Genomic DNA, 19639 nt, shown 5'->3' with positions numbered 1-19639 from the left:
AGATTTTCCCATTGCAATATGTCTCCTGATTTCCTAACTACTGGTACCAAGGATGTTGATTATGGATCCAAGTAAGACCAAATTGTTGACAACTTCAACCTTTTCTCCATTTAACAGAATGTTGCCTATTGGTCCAGTAGTAAGAGTTTTTGTTTTCTTGACATTGATGCAATCCATATTGAAGGCTGTATTCATTGATCTTTTGCAGCAAGTGCTTCACATCCTCCTCACTTTCAGGAAGGTTATGTCATCTGCATAGTGCAGGTAATTGATGAGATTCTTCCAATCATGCCACCAGGTCTCCTTACTTCAGTAGTTCTACTTTTTATTCTAGAAGTTCCTTTTTTTTTTTAAGTGTCCTGATTGAGTCCTAATAATTTCTTGGTGGTAGTTGTAGGTACCATAGAGTCTCTTGTGACTCAGTGGCCTTATGTATAACAGCTTTGAACCCTGCCCTATTCTGAGCCAATCTCACTGGCTCCGACACATCTACCCCCATTACCCCAGTTACTGTATCAGTCCATCTCATCCGAAGTCTTCCTTTACTGCACTGTCCCTCCACTCTTCAAAGCATGATGTCCTTCTCCAAGGACATCTTCCTGGCCATATATCCAAATTATGTGAGACAGAGCTTCAAAATCCTAGCCTCTAAAGAGAAACTTGGTTTCGCCCTCTCCAAGAAGGACTGTTTTCTTGGCAGTCCATAGTATGTTCAAGGTTCTTCTTCAGCACCACAAATCAAAGGCATCAATTCTTCTTCTCTCATCCTTAGTCATTGTCCAGCTCTCCAATGTATAGTAAATAATTGCAAAGATCATGTGCATCTTGGTCTCTAGGCTAATATCTTTGCTTCTCAGTACTCTGGAGAAGTCCTTGGCAGCAGATTTTCCCCAGTGCAGTTTGTCTTTTGATTTCCTGACTGCTGGTGCCAAGAGTGTTGATTGTGAAGCCAAGCAAGCTGCAATTGTTAACAATCTTAATTTCTTCTCCATTTATCATGATGCTTCCAATTGTCTTAGTGATGAGAATCCTTGTTTTCTTGATATTCAGCTTCAATCCATATTGAAGACTACAATCCTTGACCTCTGCAGCAAGCATTTCAGGTCCTCCTCCATTTCAGCAGGCAAGGTTGTGCCATCTGCATAACATAGGTTGTTAAGTCTTCTGGCAGCAATCCTGATGCCACATTCCTGGTTGTAAAGCCCTGCCTCCCAGATGATCTGTACTGAATATAGATTAAAAATATATTAAGCCAGGACACATCCCTGATACAATCCTTTCCTGATTTTGAACCATACGGTGTTTTCTTTCTCAGTTCTGAAGAATGCTTTCTGGTCTTAGTATAGGTTTCGCATGATCACAATAACGTGTTCTGAGATTCTTATTCCCTCAAGATCAGCCACAATTTGTTGTGATCCACATAGTCAAATACCTTTGCATAGTCAATGAAACACAGATAGACATTCTTCTGATATTCTCTTTGCTTTCTGCCAAGATCCATCTGACATTGGCAATAATGTCTCTATTGCCATGACCTCTTCTAAACCCACTTTAGAAGTTTAGTTTGTATTTCTAGTAGTTGTTTAATCTTCTGCAGGATTTTGCTTACATGAGATATTAGTGATATTGTTCAATAATTTTCATACTCTGTCAGGTCACCTTTTTGTTGAAAGGGGAATAGTGAATCTCTTTTAGTGAGTTGACCAGATAGTTGTCCTCCAGGGTTCTTGGGATAACCTGGTGAACACGTCCAGAGCAGCATCTGTTTGTTGAAATATGTTGGTTGGTATTCTATCAGTTCCTGGGGCCTTCTTTTTTGCCATTTTCTTCAGAGCAGCCTGAACTTCCTCCTTCTTCACCATTGCCTGTTTATCATATGTTGGTATGTGTTCATTTTTTCATCCTCTTCTTTTAAAAAAGTTGTAACTATTCTCATGCCCGTTCTGAATGTCTGGCTCTTGCAGTTCCTGAAGACTCACACATGTTGTTGCTTGTGTCTCCTGACTCACAGTGGCTTGCCAGAGCAGATACACAGAATTTGAGGTCAAGGTCTTGATTTAGGGTCAATGCCTGTTCAAGGCCTAGAAGAAAAATTGGATTGGGCAGAGGGAGAAGTCAAACTGCAATGCAGGCCAGTCAGCCCCTAAGCCAACCTGAGTCAGGTGGAAGCAACTCACTCACCAAATGCAGGTGGCCCTGGGAGGGCCATGCACTCAGCCTGGCAGGTCTGGGCAGCTTGGAGACCCTTATGGAGCTGCCTTCTGAGGGTCCCTTGGCTGACTACACTTGCAAAGCCTTGCCTCGTGTTGGGTAATCTTGGTGAACACTCAATCTCTGGAGGGCCTAGGAGCCAACTTTATGAAAGTGTTGTTCCCAACCCCGTTGAAATGCCTATGAGTGCATTTCAAAGATTTTGATTAAGAATGAGAGAGAGTCCCAGGCTCGATTTCCCCACCTCACTGATGTTCTCAGTGTCACTATATTCACAACACTGTTCTTCTAGGAACCTAACATGTATCACCTTCCTGCCTCCTCTGTTTGCTCACCTCACCACTGTCTCCTGGGTACACCTGCTCAAACATTTGACCTTCCAGTTCTGTCCTAGGCCTCCAAAAGCTCAGGACCTGGTTATTTGGGAAGTAAAGGATGATCCTAGAGCCCTGCTACTGATACCAGCCAAAGCTCCCCTCTGAAGTGTAGTTCTTGTGGGCTTCCTAGTTCCCCTAGCCAGTGGAGATGCCAGGAGTAGCCATTTTGCATTTTTATTATAGTTAGTGAGTAAACACTGCATTTATGGTAAAATATTTTTCACAAATGAATCCCAGTTTTGTTGATGATCCTTTTTATTAGTCTTCATTATGTGGTCACAAATGACATTTGGAGCATCAGTGTCTCTATTTGGGTGTACTGTGACTTATCTCAATATTAAGAATATTCTCAAGTAGCGCAGAGGATTGTCTGTTTCTCTTAAACCAGACTTTATGAAGCTTTAGAAAAGAAATTTTGTATTTCTTTTAGCCTAAATGAAGTCATCCTTACATTTTCCTTTTTACTCAGGACCCTAAATGATCCCAAGGCCATCATTTCAAGGAAGCCTTCCATTATTTATGGGTTTTGGTCATTCTAAAACAAAGAAATCCTTTGATAACTTTAGTCATTTCTCTTTTTCCCATCCTCCTCCCCTTTTATGTAAAGTATGTTGTTGGAGTGATCTATAAACATAACCAGAGGTACAATAAAGATTGTAGATAACTTAACCTTTCAAAAACATTAAACAGAACAAGGCTTTACATGGAAGCATTAATTTGATGGTATATTAAATTGTCACTTTGAGCCATTGAAAAAAAAATGAGTGAAACATGATAATAACAGCAATTTCCAGAAGCCAGCACCCAGGTTCACACCACCATGCAGAGATATAAATATTTATCCATTGCGGTACATCACTTAGAATCTCTCTGCAGAAACCTTCAGTCAGCTGTGAATCATTTAATGGCTTTTCATTTTGCATTAGAAGAGCAGCAAACCCAGGATTCCTAAGAGCAAAGGAAACGGAGATATTGTGGCTATTAGATTTTTAGGTTTTTAAAAGCCTGATTCCATCCCATCAATTAACTTGTCACTGCATTACAATTCTAACAAGCCAGCAGTTAATTCCACAGGAAAAGTTGTAGACTTAGGAAGTGAGAAAATGTGTCTTTGTTGATGATATTATGAAATCATATATGAAGACATTTTAAAGAAAGCAGTACCCTGTTAGTGCTGGAAACATAAGGTTACAAATAAAACATGACCACCAATGGGAGGGTTGCTTTGAGAGCACCCTTCGAAAAGAACGGAGGCTGCTTAATGAAATAATGGAGGGCAGTGATATGAGGTACTCAGCTAGCAAAGTGCAATATAACAGGATTCTAAAATGCAAAACTACGTAATGGAGTGAGTGCACACGGATGCCCGAGTTGCAGACCCCATGAGGCCTAGTGGTTGATTAGGTTACTCTAGGTGTCTTAGAATGGATGGTGAACTCAAATCAGAATATCAATCAAGCTCAACTGGGGAAAAAATTCGAATATTCAGCACTTGAGAGCCGATGAAAGGGCTCTGGTGACATAGTGATTTTCATGTTGGTCTTCTAAACAGCAGCTCAGAGATTTGAATCCACCAGTGCTCTGAGAGAAAAAGATTTATGGCCTTGGAAACCTGATGGGGTTGCCAGGCACGGGACCCACGCATCCAGCGGTGGAAGTTGTGAGTTATGCAGGTGAAAGAAAGAAAGCTAAGTGCCTTTACTGGCTTACAAGCATCTGAAAACAGCCACCGCAGGTGCCAGGCAGAGCTGCTGGTGATGGGGTAGAGGAGCTTGTCTGTAGGTGTCCTAGGGAGCCTGGACAGTTAGAGATAAGAGACAGGATGGTGCCTCAGAGAGGAAGGCTTGGCGAGATACCCCGTTCAAGTAGCCGCTGAAAGGAGCACACTTCAGTATTGCCCTTGTGCCGCAGTGTTTGCAAAGACTCGGGGCCTCTGGCATTGTTATTTGGTCCACTTGTGACCTCACCTCCCTTCAGCAGCCGAATGCAAGTGGACCAACTCAAATGACTTCTGCGAAGATGTCTTCTGGGTTGTATGATGCCACTGCACCTGTGGGCCATTGTAAACTAAGACATTCACAAAGCACATGGGGGTCGGGAATATTGATTATGTTCCTTTGGCCAAATGAACAATATTACCTTGTAGCCAGGTCAGCACAGTGAAAGAAATACATGTCTCTTTCTTAAAAAAATAACCCTGAAGATTAAATCATTGTTTTAATTTCTTCTTCTTTTTTTTTATTTTATTAATTTTAAGGAACATTTACAGAGCTTTTGGATTTCCATTCATTCATTGTTGCCCTTTTCTCCCTGCCCACCCCTCCACCGCAGTTCACTCCTCTCTTTGAAAAGTAAAAGAAAAATTCCTTTACTGGTATACAATGCCTCCCGGCCCCGTCCCCACCTCCCCGCATGCACTCCACTATGCAACCTTAATCTGGACTCTTATGATAACCGTAATACCCTATCATATATCGCTTTTAAACTGTTCTTTCCCTCATCTGTTTCAATGAAGTATACATCATTCATCCAGTTTTTCTGTCTTACCCCAACCCTGATGTTAGTCCCATTCTACAACAGTGGCACTATGCAGTATTTGTCTTTTTGTGACTGAGATTTCACTCAGCATAATGTCCTCCACAGTCACCCATTTTGAATAATATTGCATGAGTTCCTTGTTTTTCAATGCAGCATAGTATTCCATTGTGCTAATATACCACAACTTCTCTAGCCATTCATTTGTTGATGGGCACTTGGGTTGCTTCCAACTCCTTGCTGTTGTGAACAAAGCAGCGATAAACATGGGTGTGCATATATCTGCTTGGATGTCAGTTATGGTCTCTTTAGGATATATTCCAGTAGTAGAATTGTTGGGTCAAATGGTATCTCTATTTGCAACTTTTTGAGAAAGTGCCACACTGCCTTCCACAGTGGTTGCACCATTTTACGCTCCCACCACCAGTCAATAAGGGTTCCACTTTCTCCACAACCTCACCAGCATTTGTTGCTTGCTATTCTGTTACATTTTGCCATTCTTACTGGGGTGAGATGCTATCTCATAGTTGTTTTGATTTGCATCTCTCTCAGAGCTAGGAATTTTGAACATTTTTTCATGTGCTTGTCTTCTTTGGTGAAATGTTCTTCCTCATTTTTTGTAATCTGGAATTTAATGTAAATATGTAGAAGGGAGAAAGCAAAGATACCCTAGATTGCTTTGGGATTGAATCAAGTGTTAAAAAAGAATTTAATAATTTTATCTATTGAAAAAAGGAGGTACTCAGGTTGAATGTTAGATTTTTGTCTTGTTTTCGTTATGCTTTTAGTGAAAGTTTACAAAGCAAATTGATTTTCCATTCAGCCACTCACACACATTTTGTTTTACAAACATGTAAAACATGAAATACACACAATTTACTCTTCCCCTTTCTTCATTGTGATTCTCATTTCCATTGAGTCTTCAATCCTTTCTTGCCTCTTGTGCTTTTATACCTGGGCAAATGCTACCCTTTTGATCTTGTATGGTTGATTATTTTAAGGACTGAGCTGCTGGTGGTGGTATGAGCCCTCGAGTCCAAGGTAATAAATCACTTCCTCCCCATTAGCTGCCTCAGTGGAGATTGTCCATCTTTCTCCCACAGAGCAGCTGGTGGATTTGAACCATGTGCCTTTGGGATTGCAGCACAGCTTCTTACCATTAGGCCATCAGAGCTCCCTAAGTGCTGAGTACCTCCCTGGTATTATTGTACACTTTGTAGGCCTATCTGTTGTTTGGGAAACATTGAGAATTAATAAAGAAAGTTATAGCATTGTTCTGCCTCTAGTATACTTGAATATTATTGTTTTAAACCATTAATTTAAACCACTAGCTATTTTTCTATGATATTAAAGTTTGTAAAGGGTGCATGCTCAACATTGCGATCCTAAATGCAATAGAAAGTAGAATTAGCTTAATTTCTAGTGTTGTTTTTATATAACTGTTACCTTCAAAACTAATATTCACATACACAATTTAATTGGTGAATCTTTGTTCTACAGTTCCCACTTGCTCACTCATTGCCATCAAAGTCATAACCAACCACATTGACCCCTCCCATTGGGTTTCCAAGGCTATAAATAACACAGTAGGAGATTGCCCATCTTCCACAGAGCCACTGGTGGATTCCATACACCCAAGAGGTGTGACCTGTAGGGTGGCAGTACAGCTGCCTAGACTGTGGCACCAGAGCTCCCTTTGTTCCCTGAAATTAGGAATTCCCATGATAAAGAAGAAACACTGCCTTTGAGCTGTGGTATTGGGGAAGAGTACTGAAAATCCATGGACTGCCAAAAGAACAAAGAATTATGTCTTCGAGAACATCCAGTCAGTTCTCCTTCGAGGCAAGAATGATAAAACTTTGTCTCACATACTTTGGGCGTGTTTTTAGAAGGGGTTGGTCCTTGGAAAAGGACACCATGCTTGGAATGGCGGAAGGTCAGTGAAAGAGAGGAAACCCCTCAACCAGGTGAATTGTCACAGTGGCTGTAGCGGTGGGCTATGATGAGGATGGCACAGGATAGTGCAGGGTTCAAGTCTCCTGTTCACAGGGTCACAGTAAGTCATGACTGACTTGACAGCACCTAACAACAACAGGGACATATTGAAAGCACAGTGCATTTGGAGAGGATATTTTGGAAGCACATCAGGTGCTGATGGCAGTTTCCTCCCTCACCGCTTCCCTCCTGTGAGCGAGGCATCTGAAAAGCAGCAGGCTTCTCTCTGCTTATGTGGAGGTTCTCTCATGTCATCACATCTAACGTAATATAAACCAAAGGAAGCTGTCATCTTCACATGCCACAGTAGGGAGAGACAGAGAAGAGAGGGCGCAAACAAACCACCTTCAGTCCCTGTGCACATGACCCTGTGCTTGAAAGAGGCCACCAGTTATCAATGTTGTTGTGTAGCATAGGATTGGAACCAACCCATAGCTGACCCTCCAGTGGGTTTTCAGAGGCAGTTAGTTAACTACACGGGAGGAGATTGCCCATCCTTCTCTTACAGAGGAGCTGGTGGCCTTGAACTGCTGGCCTTTGGGATAACAGTGAACCTTCTTGCCACCAGAGCTCCCTATGATATCATAACTTAGTGAAAAATTACAATTATGAAAGTAGTGATTCTTCTCTACTTCTTTTCCTCCAATGTAGTTAAACCACTGTGGTTGTGTTTCTCACAAGAGCCCCTAATAGTCAGATAAACAGAAAGCTTTGAACAGTAAATTTATTTAGGCAATCATTACATTACAGTTTTTATAAGATCAAACAAAACCAATATCTTTAAGCAATTATTTGACTGCACTCCTTCTCCTCTTTTATGTCTGATATGTATACCTGCTTTCTTTTCCTATATATCATTCTTCATTCATCCTGACTGACCATTGTGAGAAAAATGGCAGTCTTGTCTTCAATATTAATTGCATTAGATTTTCTTCTGCTTTCAAGATGCAGAATTTTCATTTTTATAACATCTGGAAGTGAGACTTGGAAGATTAGTGATAAAAATAGCAGAGAAAGCATGCATCTCTAAAGAATGTCTTGAGATTTTTTTTTTTTTAGGAAGACTTATTTTTTTATTCATATTTTAATGAAAGTTTCTAAAGAACTTGGATTTCCATTCATTTATTGTTGTACATTTCCCCCCTGTACCCTCTCCCCGGTTCACTTTTTTCTTTGGGAAAAAGTTCTTTCATTGTTATGCATTCCCTGTCCTCAAGACTACTTTACTGTGCAGCTCTTATTTTGGACTCTTGTCATGTCGATAATACCTAATCATATATTCCTTTTATACAGTTCTCTCCCTCTTTAGTTTCAATGCCAGGTACATTATTTATCCCCTCTTTTCTTAGTTTCCCCCTAGGTCAGTCCTGTTTTATAACAGTGGCATTATGCAGAATTTGTCTTTTTGTGACTGAGATATTTCACTCAGTATAATGTCCTCCACGGTCACAAATTTTGTATAATAGTTCATTAATTCTTTGTTTTTCAGTGCTGCATAATATTCTTTAGTGTGAAATGAATATACCACAGCTTCTCTATCCATTCATTTGTTGATAGGCACTTTGGTTGTTTTCAACTCTTTGCTCTTGTGAACAAAGCAATAACACATTGAGTTGTTTTTATTATATTTCTTAAGTATGTCTTATATTCTGAGTCCTTTTAAATACTGGGTATTTTGCACTGAATGCAGTAGACATAGTTCTGTCCTATGAAGTTTTCATTGGCTGAGAAGCCATATTAAACTAGTAATGAGAGCAATGCTGAGTGTTGTGTGTCTGTGGAACTCAAATGAAAGTTCTTCACTGGAAATACAAGTTTGAGAGCTACTGACATGCACATTGGAATGATGAAATAAAGGGGGCAGATAAGGGTTATGAACAGTGTAAGGAGAAAGTGAGAACCTAAGTCTAGATGCCAAGGGAATCCCATTACTTAATGGTCACACAGTGAATGCAGATTTGACCAAAGAGTAGAAAGAGGAGAATATGGTCCCCGAGAAGACTAGTGAAGAACATTATTCAGAACAACCCTGGTCAAAAACGTGTTTTGTGCCAAAAAATTTGAGTAAGCCATGTATTTTAAGTCCTCAAGGTCATCAGTGCAGAAGATCATCTGGCCCACAGGTAAGGAGTTATGCTGCCAACCCAAAGGCACTCACTTTGAATCTATCAGCTTCTCCAAGGGAGAAAGATGGGCAGTCTGCTCCCCTGCAGTTTACAACCTCTAAAAACCTACTGGATGGTCAGCTATAAGTTGGTTCCCACTTGATGGCAATCAACAACAACAGAGGCATTGATGAGCTTAGTAAGAACAGTCGCTATGTTATTGGGTACCTCTGAGTCAGCTCCAATTCCTAAGGAACCTCTGTGCACAGAACAGACTCCTACTGATGTTGTACCACCCTCAAAATCTCGGCTGTGCTTGATTAAGTCCATTGTTGCGTCACTGTGTCATTCTGTCTTGGTGGTGGTGGTGGCATATACCATCGAGTCAGAACCAGCTCATAGCTGAGCTTACAGTAGGTTTTCAGTGGCAGTGAATCACATGGGAGGAGATTGTTCATCATGTTCCTGTGGCTGGTAGATTCAAACCATGTGCCTTTGGGTTAGCAGTGTGGCTCTGTAATACTAGGCCAACCAGAGTTCCCTTTTCTTGTTGATAAAAGGTAAAATTCAGGGTGGAATGACTTATAGAAGGGATGAGTATTAAATGTAGATACAAAATGTAAATGGTCTATTCAAGAAAACAGTGGACGAAACACAGATGGAGACATATTAAGTCAAAGGAGGGATCTTGTGTAGTTTTACTTTAGTAGAAAAATGTTCAGAAACAAAAAAATTATAGCATATGCCCTTTATGTAATTAGCTTTGCTAAGAATTGTAACCTCATGATAGATAGATAGATAGATAGATAGATAGATAGATAGATAGATAGATAGATAGATAGATAGATAGATAGATAGATAGATCTGTCTGTCTAATGTAATGCTTGGAACAGTGGAGGGGAGAGCACATGAGAGGAAGGCCCTGGATGAGATGGACTGAAGCAGTGACTGGGTAATGGGGCTAGGTGTATCAGAGACAGTGAAGTTGGCTCAAGATTGAGCAGGGTTGTACCATTTTACACATTCCTACCAACAATATACAAGAGTTCCTTTCTCGCCACATCCTCTCAAACATTCATTATTTGCTGCCCTGTTCAACTTTGCCACTGTTACTGGAGTGAGATGGAATCTCATTGTGGTTTTGATTTGCATTTCTTCATGTGTCTGTTTTCCATTCAAATATCTTCCTCTGTGAAAATGCTTTCCATGTTTTTTGCCTATTTTGTAATTGGGTTATCAGTCTTTTTCTTGTGGAGGGCCAGGAGTATTCTGCAAACTTTTGTTATAAGACTCTTGTCTGAGATGGTATTACCAAATGTTTGCTCCCATTCTATAGGTTTTCTTTTCACCCTGTTGGAAAAAGTTTTTGATGTGCACAGGGATTCTTTAGAAGGTCCCATGCATCAGTTGTATCCTCTTTAGATTGTGCATTTCTGGTTGTATTTGACAGTCTCTTTATACCTTGGACTAGCAAGTCTAAGCTTGATCCCAGTTTGTCTCTTAATGAACATTATGGTTTTGGACTTTTCTCCCAGGCCTCTGGTCTACCCTGAGTTGGTTTTTGTGTGCGGTGTGAGATGTGGATCCTGTTTCAGCTTTCTTCAGGTCCAGTTTTTCCAGCATCATTTGTTAGAGGTTATCATTTCCTCATTTGATAGCTTTTATTTCCTTGTATATTATAATAATATGTAGTATTATTATAATATTTCAACATCATTTAATGACATTTTATCTCTAAATATTGTATATATATTTCTGAAACATAAGACCTTTTTTTTCTCACAGGAACAAAATTAAAAGTTAGTTCTCTATTATCAGCAAGTATGTAGTGAGTGACACATCCAGCATTCCATATTTGTTCTCAGAATGCCGGTTCAAACCAGAGTTTAGTCAAGGACCACAGCATTGCTTTTGATTGTTGCGGTTTAGTGGGTTTTCTTGTTTATTTGTTCTTTGAGTGAAACTTTAACACATTTCAGACTGCTGGGAAACTGCCAGTGAAGGCAGGATGTTGAAGATATTGGACTGAGAGAGGTCATTTTTTGAGAACTGATTGGGAGGTAAGGCAGGGGATTGGCTTTTGAAGGACCACCACCTCTCCCCTCACACCTGAGTGGGGTGGGACAGACAATTATCATGCTGGGAGATTTAGTGACAAAAGATTTCTCTTTTGCCCTCTGAAGGCGGGTAAATTTCATAAAAGTCTCTTTGTTCCCCCATCATATATAATCCGTACCCATCCCAGTCTGAATCCATTCACATTGATGGCTGCTTATATGTTTTTGTGAATCTGTGAATGAGTGTTTAGAGTGATGTGGGAGTTCTGAGATCTGAAGGAAATGGAAAAGGTTTGTATTCTACATTGTACTTCTGTTTTTTCTTTTTACTTTAGCAAAACAAGTGAAAAAGGTTTATTAAGGTAGTAAGACAGAGACATAGCTAATGAAATGTAGACTACTACACAAAAGAGTCAAAGTACCCCTGGAAACGACAAGGGTGAACCCAAACCTCAGAGCATGCTGTCAGCAGAAAAGGAGAGAAAAGGGGTCTAAATTATACTTTGATGCTTTTCACATTCCGGGCTTTGCTTTGATAATTTTGTATAAAGTGATTTGATACTCACCAAAGCCCATGCAGTATTATCTTTTTCTTTCTAAGTGGAATCCCTGGGTGGTGCCAACAGTCAACCTGCTCACTGCTAATGAAAAAGTTGGAAGTTCAAGTCTACCCAGAGTTACCTCAGAAAAAAGGCCTAGCAATCTACCTCTAAAAAAGATCAGGTACTTAAAACCCTGTGGAATCAAAGTCAAAACTTGATGGCAACTGCTTTCTTTTCTTTTCCAAACACAGCTAGTGAATGTGGCGGAGGCGCAGAGAGAGGACCCCTAACAGAACAGCAGGACTGACAAGAACCGAGGAAAGCTCAGTTAAAGCTAGAGACCATGGCCTTAGAATCTACTTGGTTATGTGAATTCCTGTAGCAGTTTGTGTTTTCTAGCTGTCTTCTGGGTGTTTGAGTCTGTGCAGTATTTCCTGGGTCAGCAGGTAAAGAATCTAAGAGGATTAGCATTTAAGTCTACTTGTGTCCACACCTGCATCTGCCCCCAGATTGTGCTGGGGTACAGTGGTTTCCAGACCTGAGAACCTTCTAAAGTTCACTGCCCCTTTAAAATGCATTAATTGTTCTTTCCTCAGTGCCCACGACCAGAATTTCAGCTGTTGTTGCCGCTATGTGCCATCGAGTCACCTGTGACTCATACAACAGCCCTAAACCCTGCTCTAATCTGTGCGAATCTCACTGTCTCTGACACACCTAACCCCATTACCCCAGCCACTGAGTCAATCTCATTGAGAGTCTTCCTCTCCTGCACTGTGTCTGCAGCCTCCCAAGCATGACATCCCTCACCAAGGACTGTTTCCTCCTTGCACTGTCCAAAGTATGTCAGAAAAGCTTCAGAATCCTTGCCTCCAAGAAGCAGCTTGGTTTAATCCTCTCCAGAATGAACTTGTTCGTTTCTTAGCAGTCCATGGTATATTTAATACACTTCTCTAACATCACAGCTCAAAGGCATCAGTTCTCCTTCTACCATCCCTGGTCATTGTCCAGCTCTCTGATGCATTGTTGTTGTTATGTGCCGTAGAGTCACTTGCGACTCATAGCCACCCTATGTACAACAGCCCTAAACTCCGCTCTGTCCTGTGCCAATAGCACTGTCTCTGACACACCCATACCAATTACCCCAGTCGCTGAGTCAATCCACCTCATAGAGGGTCTTCCCCTCCTTGCGCCTGCCCTCCACCCCCTCCCAAGCATGATGTCCGGTTTAACCCTCTCCAGGGTGAACCTGTTTGTTTTCTTGAGCAGAAATTTCCTCTTCTACAAAATCTTGACCCATAAATACTATCTTATCCTTAGAGAACAAAAGAGAGGGCGACCCTCAAGGAGATGGATTGCGGCGGTAACTATGGCAGTGGGCTTGAGCTTGACAACTTCTGATCATGAGGGTGATGCAGGATAGGATGAGATTCAGATCTGTTGTTTATAGAGTTGCTGTCAACTTGATGGAACCAAACACCACCAAGCCTTTAACCCCAACTGCTGCTTCATAGTACTGCATTTACATATGGTTTGCAGTGCTGTACATATTTATATATTTGGTAGTTTTAAACTTATTAAAGTTTATTAAATCTGTATTTTCCAAGGTGTTTGTTAAAGGACCTCAGAGGTTAACCAATGCACATGCAGCCACGTGCATGAAGTAGATCAAAGTTGACCTTTCTAAAAATATGCGTTAATTTACCAGCTGTTAAAAGAGTTGTAGGATGTAATTAATATAGTTGTTTATCCCATAAAAAAGACTTCTAAATGGCTTATTGTATAATATTCAACCACTTTCTTTACCATCTTGAGAAAGGTGTGTAAAGGTTAGATTCATTGTTTAGCATGGTGTTTCAGACTCTGTATTGAGAGTTTGGTTTTTTGTACTTTTTTATTATGGAGAATATACACAGTAGATCATATATTGATCCAATGGTTTCTACATGTACAATTCAGTGGCATTGAATATATCCTTGAAGATGTAAAACCATTCTCACCTTTCCACAATTCTTCCCCCTTAAATTTCTTCTCTAATTTTCCAAATTGCTATTATCCATTTAATCCCATATAGTTAAAACAGCTTTTGAAGACAACTTCAGACAGTATATTTGGTTTAAAGATTATCTCAGGGCAATTTTCTAGCCTCCATGGTTCCAGCAGATAAAGTTTTCATGAGAATTTGAAATTCTGTTCTGCATTTTACCTCTTTTGATTAGGATTCTTCTATAGAATCTATAGTATCAGGCATCATATCATACAGTTCTGGTCTTTCGGCAGTGGATACAGTTATTCAGAGAGGCAATTAGCATAGGAACTTTGACCAAAGAAACATTTTCTACTTGCAGGACTTTTAAAGGGGGTTGTTATTGTTAAGTTATTGTCAAGTTGGAACCAATCCATAGCTGATTGTCCAACAGGTTTTCAGAGACACTAAATCATACAGGAAGAGATTGCCAATCTTTTGCCCGCGGAGCAGCTGGTGGATTCGAACCACATGCCTTTGGGTTGGCATCTGAGTAATCTAAGCAGAACAGCACACTGGTATCTGAGTAATCTAAGTAGAACAGCACACAGAGGGATTGGTAACCTAAATACCCTTTTGGTGTATGTCCCTTGGAGAGGGGTCATCTCCTTTGTTCCTCTAAAACACCTACCACAGAAGCTGGCTCAGGGAAAGTCCCCACATTTGAAGGCTGGTTTAGAAAAAAAATTACAAAGATTTCACATTAACATTTCTTAGCAGAGTTTTAATAAAAATAACAATTGTTATGTTAAGTTGCTTGCAACTCATAGCGACCCTATGTACAACAGCCCTAAACTCGGCTCTGTCCTGTGTCAATCGCACTGTCTCTGATACACCCATCCCAATTACCCCAGTCACTGAATCAATCCACCTCATAGAGGGCCTTCCCCTCCACCCTCCCAAGCATGATGTCCCTCTCCAAGAGCTGGTCTCTTCCTACAACATGTCCAAAGTATATCAGACGAAGCCTCAGGATTCTTGCCTCCAAGGAGCCACCTGGTTTAACCCTCTCAAGGAAGAATCTGTTTGTTTTCTTAGCAGTCCATGGTACCCTCAATACTCTTCTCCAGCACCACAGCTCAAAGGCACCAATTCTCCTATCCTCCCTAGTCATTGTCCAACTCTCTGATGCATAACAAGTGATTGCAAAGACCATGGCCTGTATCAGACGCACCTTATGGATTTGTGCTGCCAACCCCAAACCAGGCTGCCTCATGGGAGAAAGATGAGCTGACAGTCAGTCTCCTCTTATGCAGTTTACAACCTCTGAAAACCTGCTCAAGGGTCAGCTATGAGTAGGTTCCAAGTATAATACAGTAGCCAACCATTGTGTTAAGCATTTTAACATACTATTATCTGTAACTCTTGTAACAGCCTTCCAGATAGAAGTTCTAATGTTCATTTCCCAAAAAGTGAAACTAAGGTGCAGCGTAATTCTTCCAAGATCTCATAGATGGTTAAAACAAGGTGCCAGCATTCACACATATGTCTTTCTGACTCCCCTACTTACCCTCTCTCTACTATGCTTATCCAGTGTCCACTCTGGAAATCTCTGTTAAGACCTACTCAGTTTATGTATCTTAGAGGCAGGGAACAAAATTCTTTTTGATTTCTATAGCTCATAGGTAAGAAACTTCCTGTTTAAGAGGAAACTACCCATTTTACCTTAGCAAAGCTCAAGTTAATGTATATTTTTTTTTATAGGAGAGAAATTGTAAAAATCCTGTTAATCTGATTTCAAATTTAGAATAAGGTGAGGTAAATATGTCAAATCAAAATGATGGTACTTATTTTTGTCAGTAGGAAAAGAGAAGCATCTTTAAGATTTCCCAAGATTGTTACAAACTTAAATCATATTCACCCATTGATATGGTTTAGCTGTTCTCTTTATCATTAATAATAAAATCTGGAGACTTTTTAGCTCTTTGAGATAGTTAATACCAGAGTTCTTACCAGTGTTTCTCACTACAAAGTTTGAAAGTGTCTTGTAATTACATTTTTGTTTGGCTTTTTTTATTATTATTATTAAATACTCCTTGTAAGAAAGAGAAATGCAAGCAAGAAGAGTAGGCAATGGGAGAAAGAAAATTATCTGAAATTTTATCATAATAGGTGAACTTTCCTCTAAGCATCTCTGAAATACAGTGTGTGTAATTTTCCACATTGGGTGATATTACTTGTTCTCTTCATTGCCCTGGAGACTTCAATACCATTATGTCATGGACACAAAAGAGCTTTTCTTTTATATAAATCTTCTTTCTCCTCATTTTAAAAGAAAAGAGAAATTACAACGGGCGTAGACATGAACCTAAGGGGAACAAGGCCTACGGCAAGCACTTAACATTGTATCCTACCCTACAGCTGACGCCCATTTTAAATATTTAGCATCATCATTCACCTGTGACAATTAACCCTACAATCAAAGAAAATTCCACTTTGAGGGTCCAATTATTTATTATCATGGAAGACAATATATTTATTTTAAACTGTCTCTTGGATAAGAAGCCCCATCACCTCAGCCTTCTCTGCCCTCAGGCAACTTTCCCCTCCAATTTTATTAAAAGAGGCTCAGGTCTCTGAAGCAGAGGGACTGGGCCAGAAAGGAGGAGGGCAGGTGGGAGAGGGAGGCCGCAGAAGAAAGCCCTGAAGTCAAGAAAGAGCTCTCTTAGTTTCAGCTTGCTGAATGCTTTCTCACAGCTCATGATGGAAAGAAAGTTAGATGGTTAGTACTCATCCCTTCAAGTGACCTCAGGGCACCTGCCATAACTTAGATAACCTCTGGTTGGGAGCCCCTTTCATAAAGCTCTGCTATCAAGGAGAAGCATCTCTGTCTTGTAGGTTTTCAGTGCATACTTCACATCTCTTGTAGTGAATTATGCAACTCTAATTGGAAATGCTGTCATCCATTGGTGGTTGCCTAATGGGCTCCATGAAATGAGCCACTGTCTGTGAGGAGGTGTGAGTGCTGAAGCTTCACACTCCTGCCTTCAAGAACAGCTTGGCTCTAGACAGTAAAATCTCACCTTCACTGATTAACAAGAAACAAAACCCAGCCTTGCTGGCTTCTAGCACTGGGCTCCCTCCATAGAATTCCCTTAATCTCTACCTTAACACTGTTAAAGTAGCTGATCTCAGTGACCAAATGGCTGCCTTGACCTCATAAAATCATCATCATGGCTTCTGGTGTGAAAGATGAAGGCCTTAGATGGAAGTAATTGTGCTTTAAAGGGATTATGGAAAAGGACCAATTGACATCCTCTTGCCTTAAGAGCTCATGTTTTCTTTTAGAATCAAGTTTTGATTCTACAGATTAGAAGGTTCAAATAAAAATATCTCTTCAGAGATAAAATTGAATTTTCCTATGCATACACAGTGAATACAGATCCAGTCTGTAAGTAGTATATACTTGGGATCTTTTAAAAGCTGGAGGTTCTCCTTTGTATAATCATCATTAGGTGAAGTTACATTTTATATCCAAATGAACATCATTTGATTGAATTTTCTCCCCTTTTCTTTCTCTCCTATGCAGTATATAGTGGAATGTCATGGGATCACTCTTCTTCCCCAGTTCCTGGGCATGTACCGGCTAAATGTTGATGGAGTTGAGATATATGTGATTGTTACAAGAAATGTGTTCAGCCACCGTTTATCTGTATATAGGAAATATGATTTGAAGGTGAGGTTTTATTTTATTAATTTTTATTAAATAATTCAAGCTTATCTGTCCACATTGTAAATACTGTAATTAAGAGGCACTCACAGCTTAAAGCCAACAGTATACTGCTCCTTTATGTTAAAGCAAGCATTGCTTTCTGGATACCAAAGACACTTCTGTAAAATGATATCTAATTTAATTCAGAAGACTTTCTTTACTACCAAATGTATAGCAGAGACTGTTCTAGGAATACTGTGATGCACAAGCCAGACCAAACCTTCAAGTCGTTGACATCCTGGTGAGCGAAGACAGACAATAAATACATGTAATGAGTAAATAATAGAATGGGATCTTAGGGAGTGATATGTGCTATGGCTGTAAACAAAAATATTGTGAGTAGGGACAAAGTAGTGACTAAGGTGACTGGGAAGATGCCATGGAAGCAAGTCATGAAAAAGTGAGGGAATGAGTGGCACAGATACAGCATTTCTGGCAGACAGAATAGCAAGTTCCAAATACTTGAAACCCATTTTTAAATACTGAATAAGAAGGGGAACTCTGAAGAGTCTGAGAGTGGAGTAACAGGCTCTAACTTTTAGGATCACAAACTGCAGAGTTGAAAATAGATTTGGGAGAAATGTCCAAGGGTAAAGGTTGGCAAATTATGGCCTATATGCATGCTATAGCCAGCTTTTGGCTCAGTTTTGTAAATAAAGTGTTATTGGCACACAGCCATGCCTGTTGTTTCTGTGTTACTTGTGGCTGGATTTGTGTTAAGTGACAGATTTTTATAGTTACAACAGACTGTCATGGGCCAGGAAGCCTAAGATGCTAATTGACCCATTTCAGAAGAAGTTTGCCAACCATTCTTAGGACCCTTCACACTCATTAGAAATTAATGAGAAAAGTTTAAATACTTACTGAAAATAATAAAACCATTACATGTTAATGAAAAGTAAAATACTTTTGTGAAAAGTTATTTTGCAGAAAAAAAGTATATGAAAAATAATATTTTTACATTTTTTGCAAATTTCTTTGATGTCTGAAAACAGTTGGGATGTCTTATCGGTGATTACCATCAATCTATTGTTATATGTCATTGAGTCACCTGTGTACAACAGCTCTGAAGCCCACCCTGTCCTGAGCTAGTCTCACTGACTCCAACACACCTACCCCCATTGCTGTAGTTACTTTATCACTATCTCATCCCAGGTCTTCCTCTCCTGTGCTGCCCTGGCTTTAAACAAATAGTATATATACTTAGAAAGTTAGTCTTAATAACTTTTTCAATTGTTTTGGGTTTGGGGTGGGTTATTTTAATTATATCAAAACTAAACCAGTGTAATTTCTCAAAGATTAGCTGCAATGTAGAATCTGAAATCACTTCAGTAAACATTCTGTGCTTCCTTTTCACTGGTCTGCCTTGCACTTTGAATACATGGTTTTGTAACATTATGCATCAATCATTTGGAAAGTGTCAATTCACTAAATTTATGAGAATTTTCCAAATATGGATGTGTTTCATTATACAGTATCCAAAATCACATTGACTGTTCTCAAGAGAAAAATGTTCAATCCATAAAGTCCAGACTGGTAGATCCAAGTTTTAAAATTCCAATTGTCATATGAAAGCTCAGATTTTATAATTAACTCAAAATTCTGTCAATTTTCCTGGCAGTGGTAGTTTTGCTTTGTTCACTTTTGAACAAATATCTGCCAGGTACTCAAATCTACAGTTTGCCAGTTTTTTCATGTAAATCTATTGTATGAAAAAAAGCCAACAAAAAACTAGTTCATTCAGCTCAAATCTTCATAGAATTGTTTTTAAGAGCCTTTGCTCCTTTTTTTGTACAAAAGTGCTTCATGCTTACTTCACACACAATAATGGAAAGATATGTACCCTAGAATCAAGATGTAATAAATTTAGCTCTCTTTTTGCTTCATCTTGGATAAACTATACTAATTTTTTCCCCCCTATGAAAAATGTTGCTAATATAGTTTGGCCTCTCCTTTGATTTGTGCTCAAATGCCAATAGTTTTACTTACCATTGTCACTGCTGTATCACTGCATATTTAAGACAGTGAAAAAAAACAGTGTCTCTATAAGGATAGTTGTGACTTTGTGTACAGGGATCCCAG

The 19639-nt window shown here is 39.7% G+C and overlaps 1 protein-coding gene across 1 annotated transcript in view; it reads left to right on the top strand.

The window, feature by feature from the left end:
• PIP4K2A (phosphatidylinositol-5-phosphate 4-kinase, type II, alpha) overlaps positions 1-19639 on the top strand; it is an 89543-nt gene that overhangs the window by 34218 nt on the left and 35686 nt on the right. The window contains exon 4 of the mRNA XM_006887061.1: positions 17375-17521. Coding sequence (XP_006887123.1) covers positions 17375-17521 — 147 coding nt within the window. The remainder of the gene's footprint in view (positions 1-17374; positions 17522-19639) is intronic.

This window comes from Elephantulus edwardii, unplaced genomic scaffold, assembly GCF_000299155.1.
Source record: "Elephantulus edwardii isolate Elephantulus edwardi_28Jun2011 unplaced genomic scaffold, EleEdw1.0 scaffold00054, whole genome shotgun sequence".
Classification (NCBI taxonomy): Eukaryota; Metazoa; Chordata; class Mammalia; order Macroscelidea; family Macroscelididae; genus Elephantulus; species Elephantulus edwardii.
Note: the sequence above shows the minus strand (reverse complement) of the source record. Positions and strands in the feature narration are given on the sequence as shown.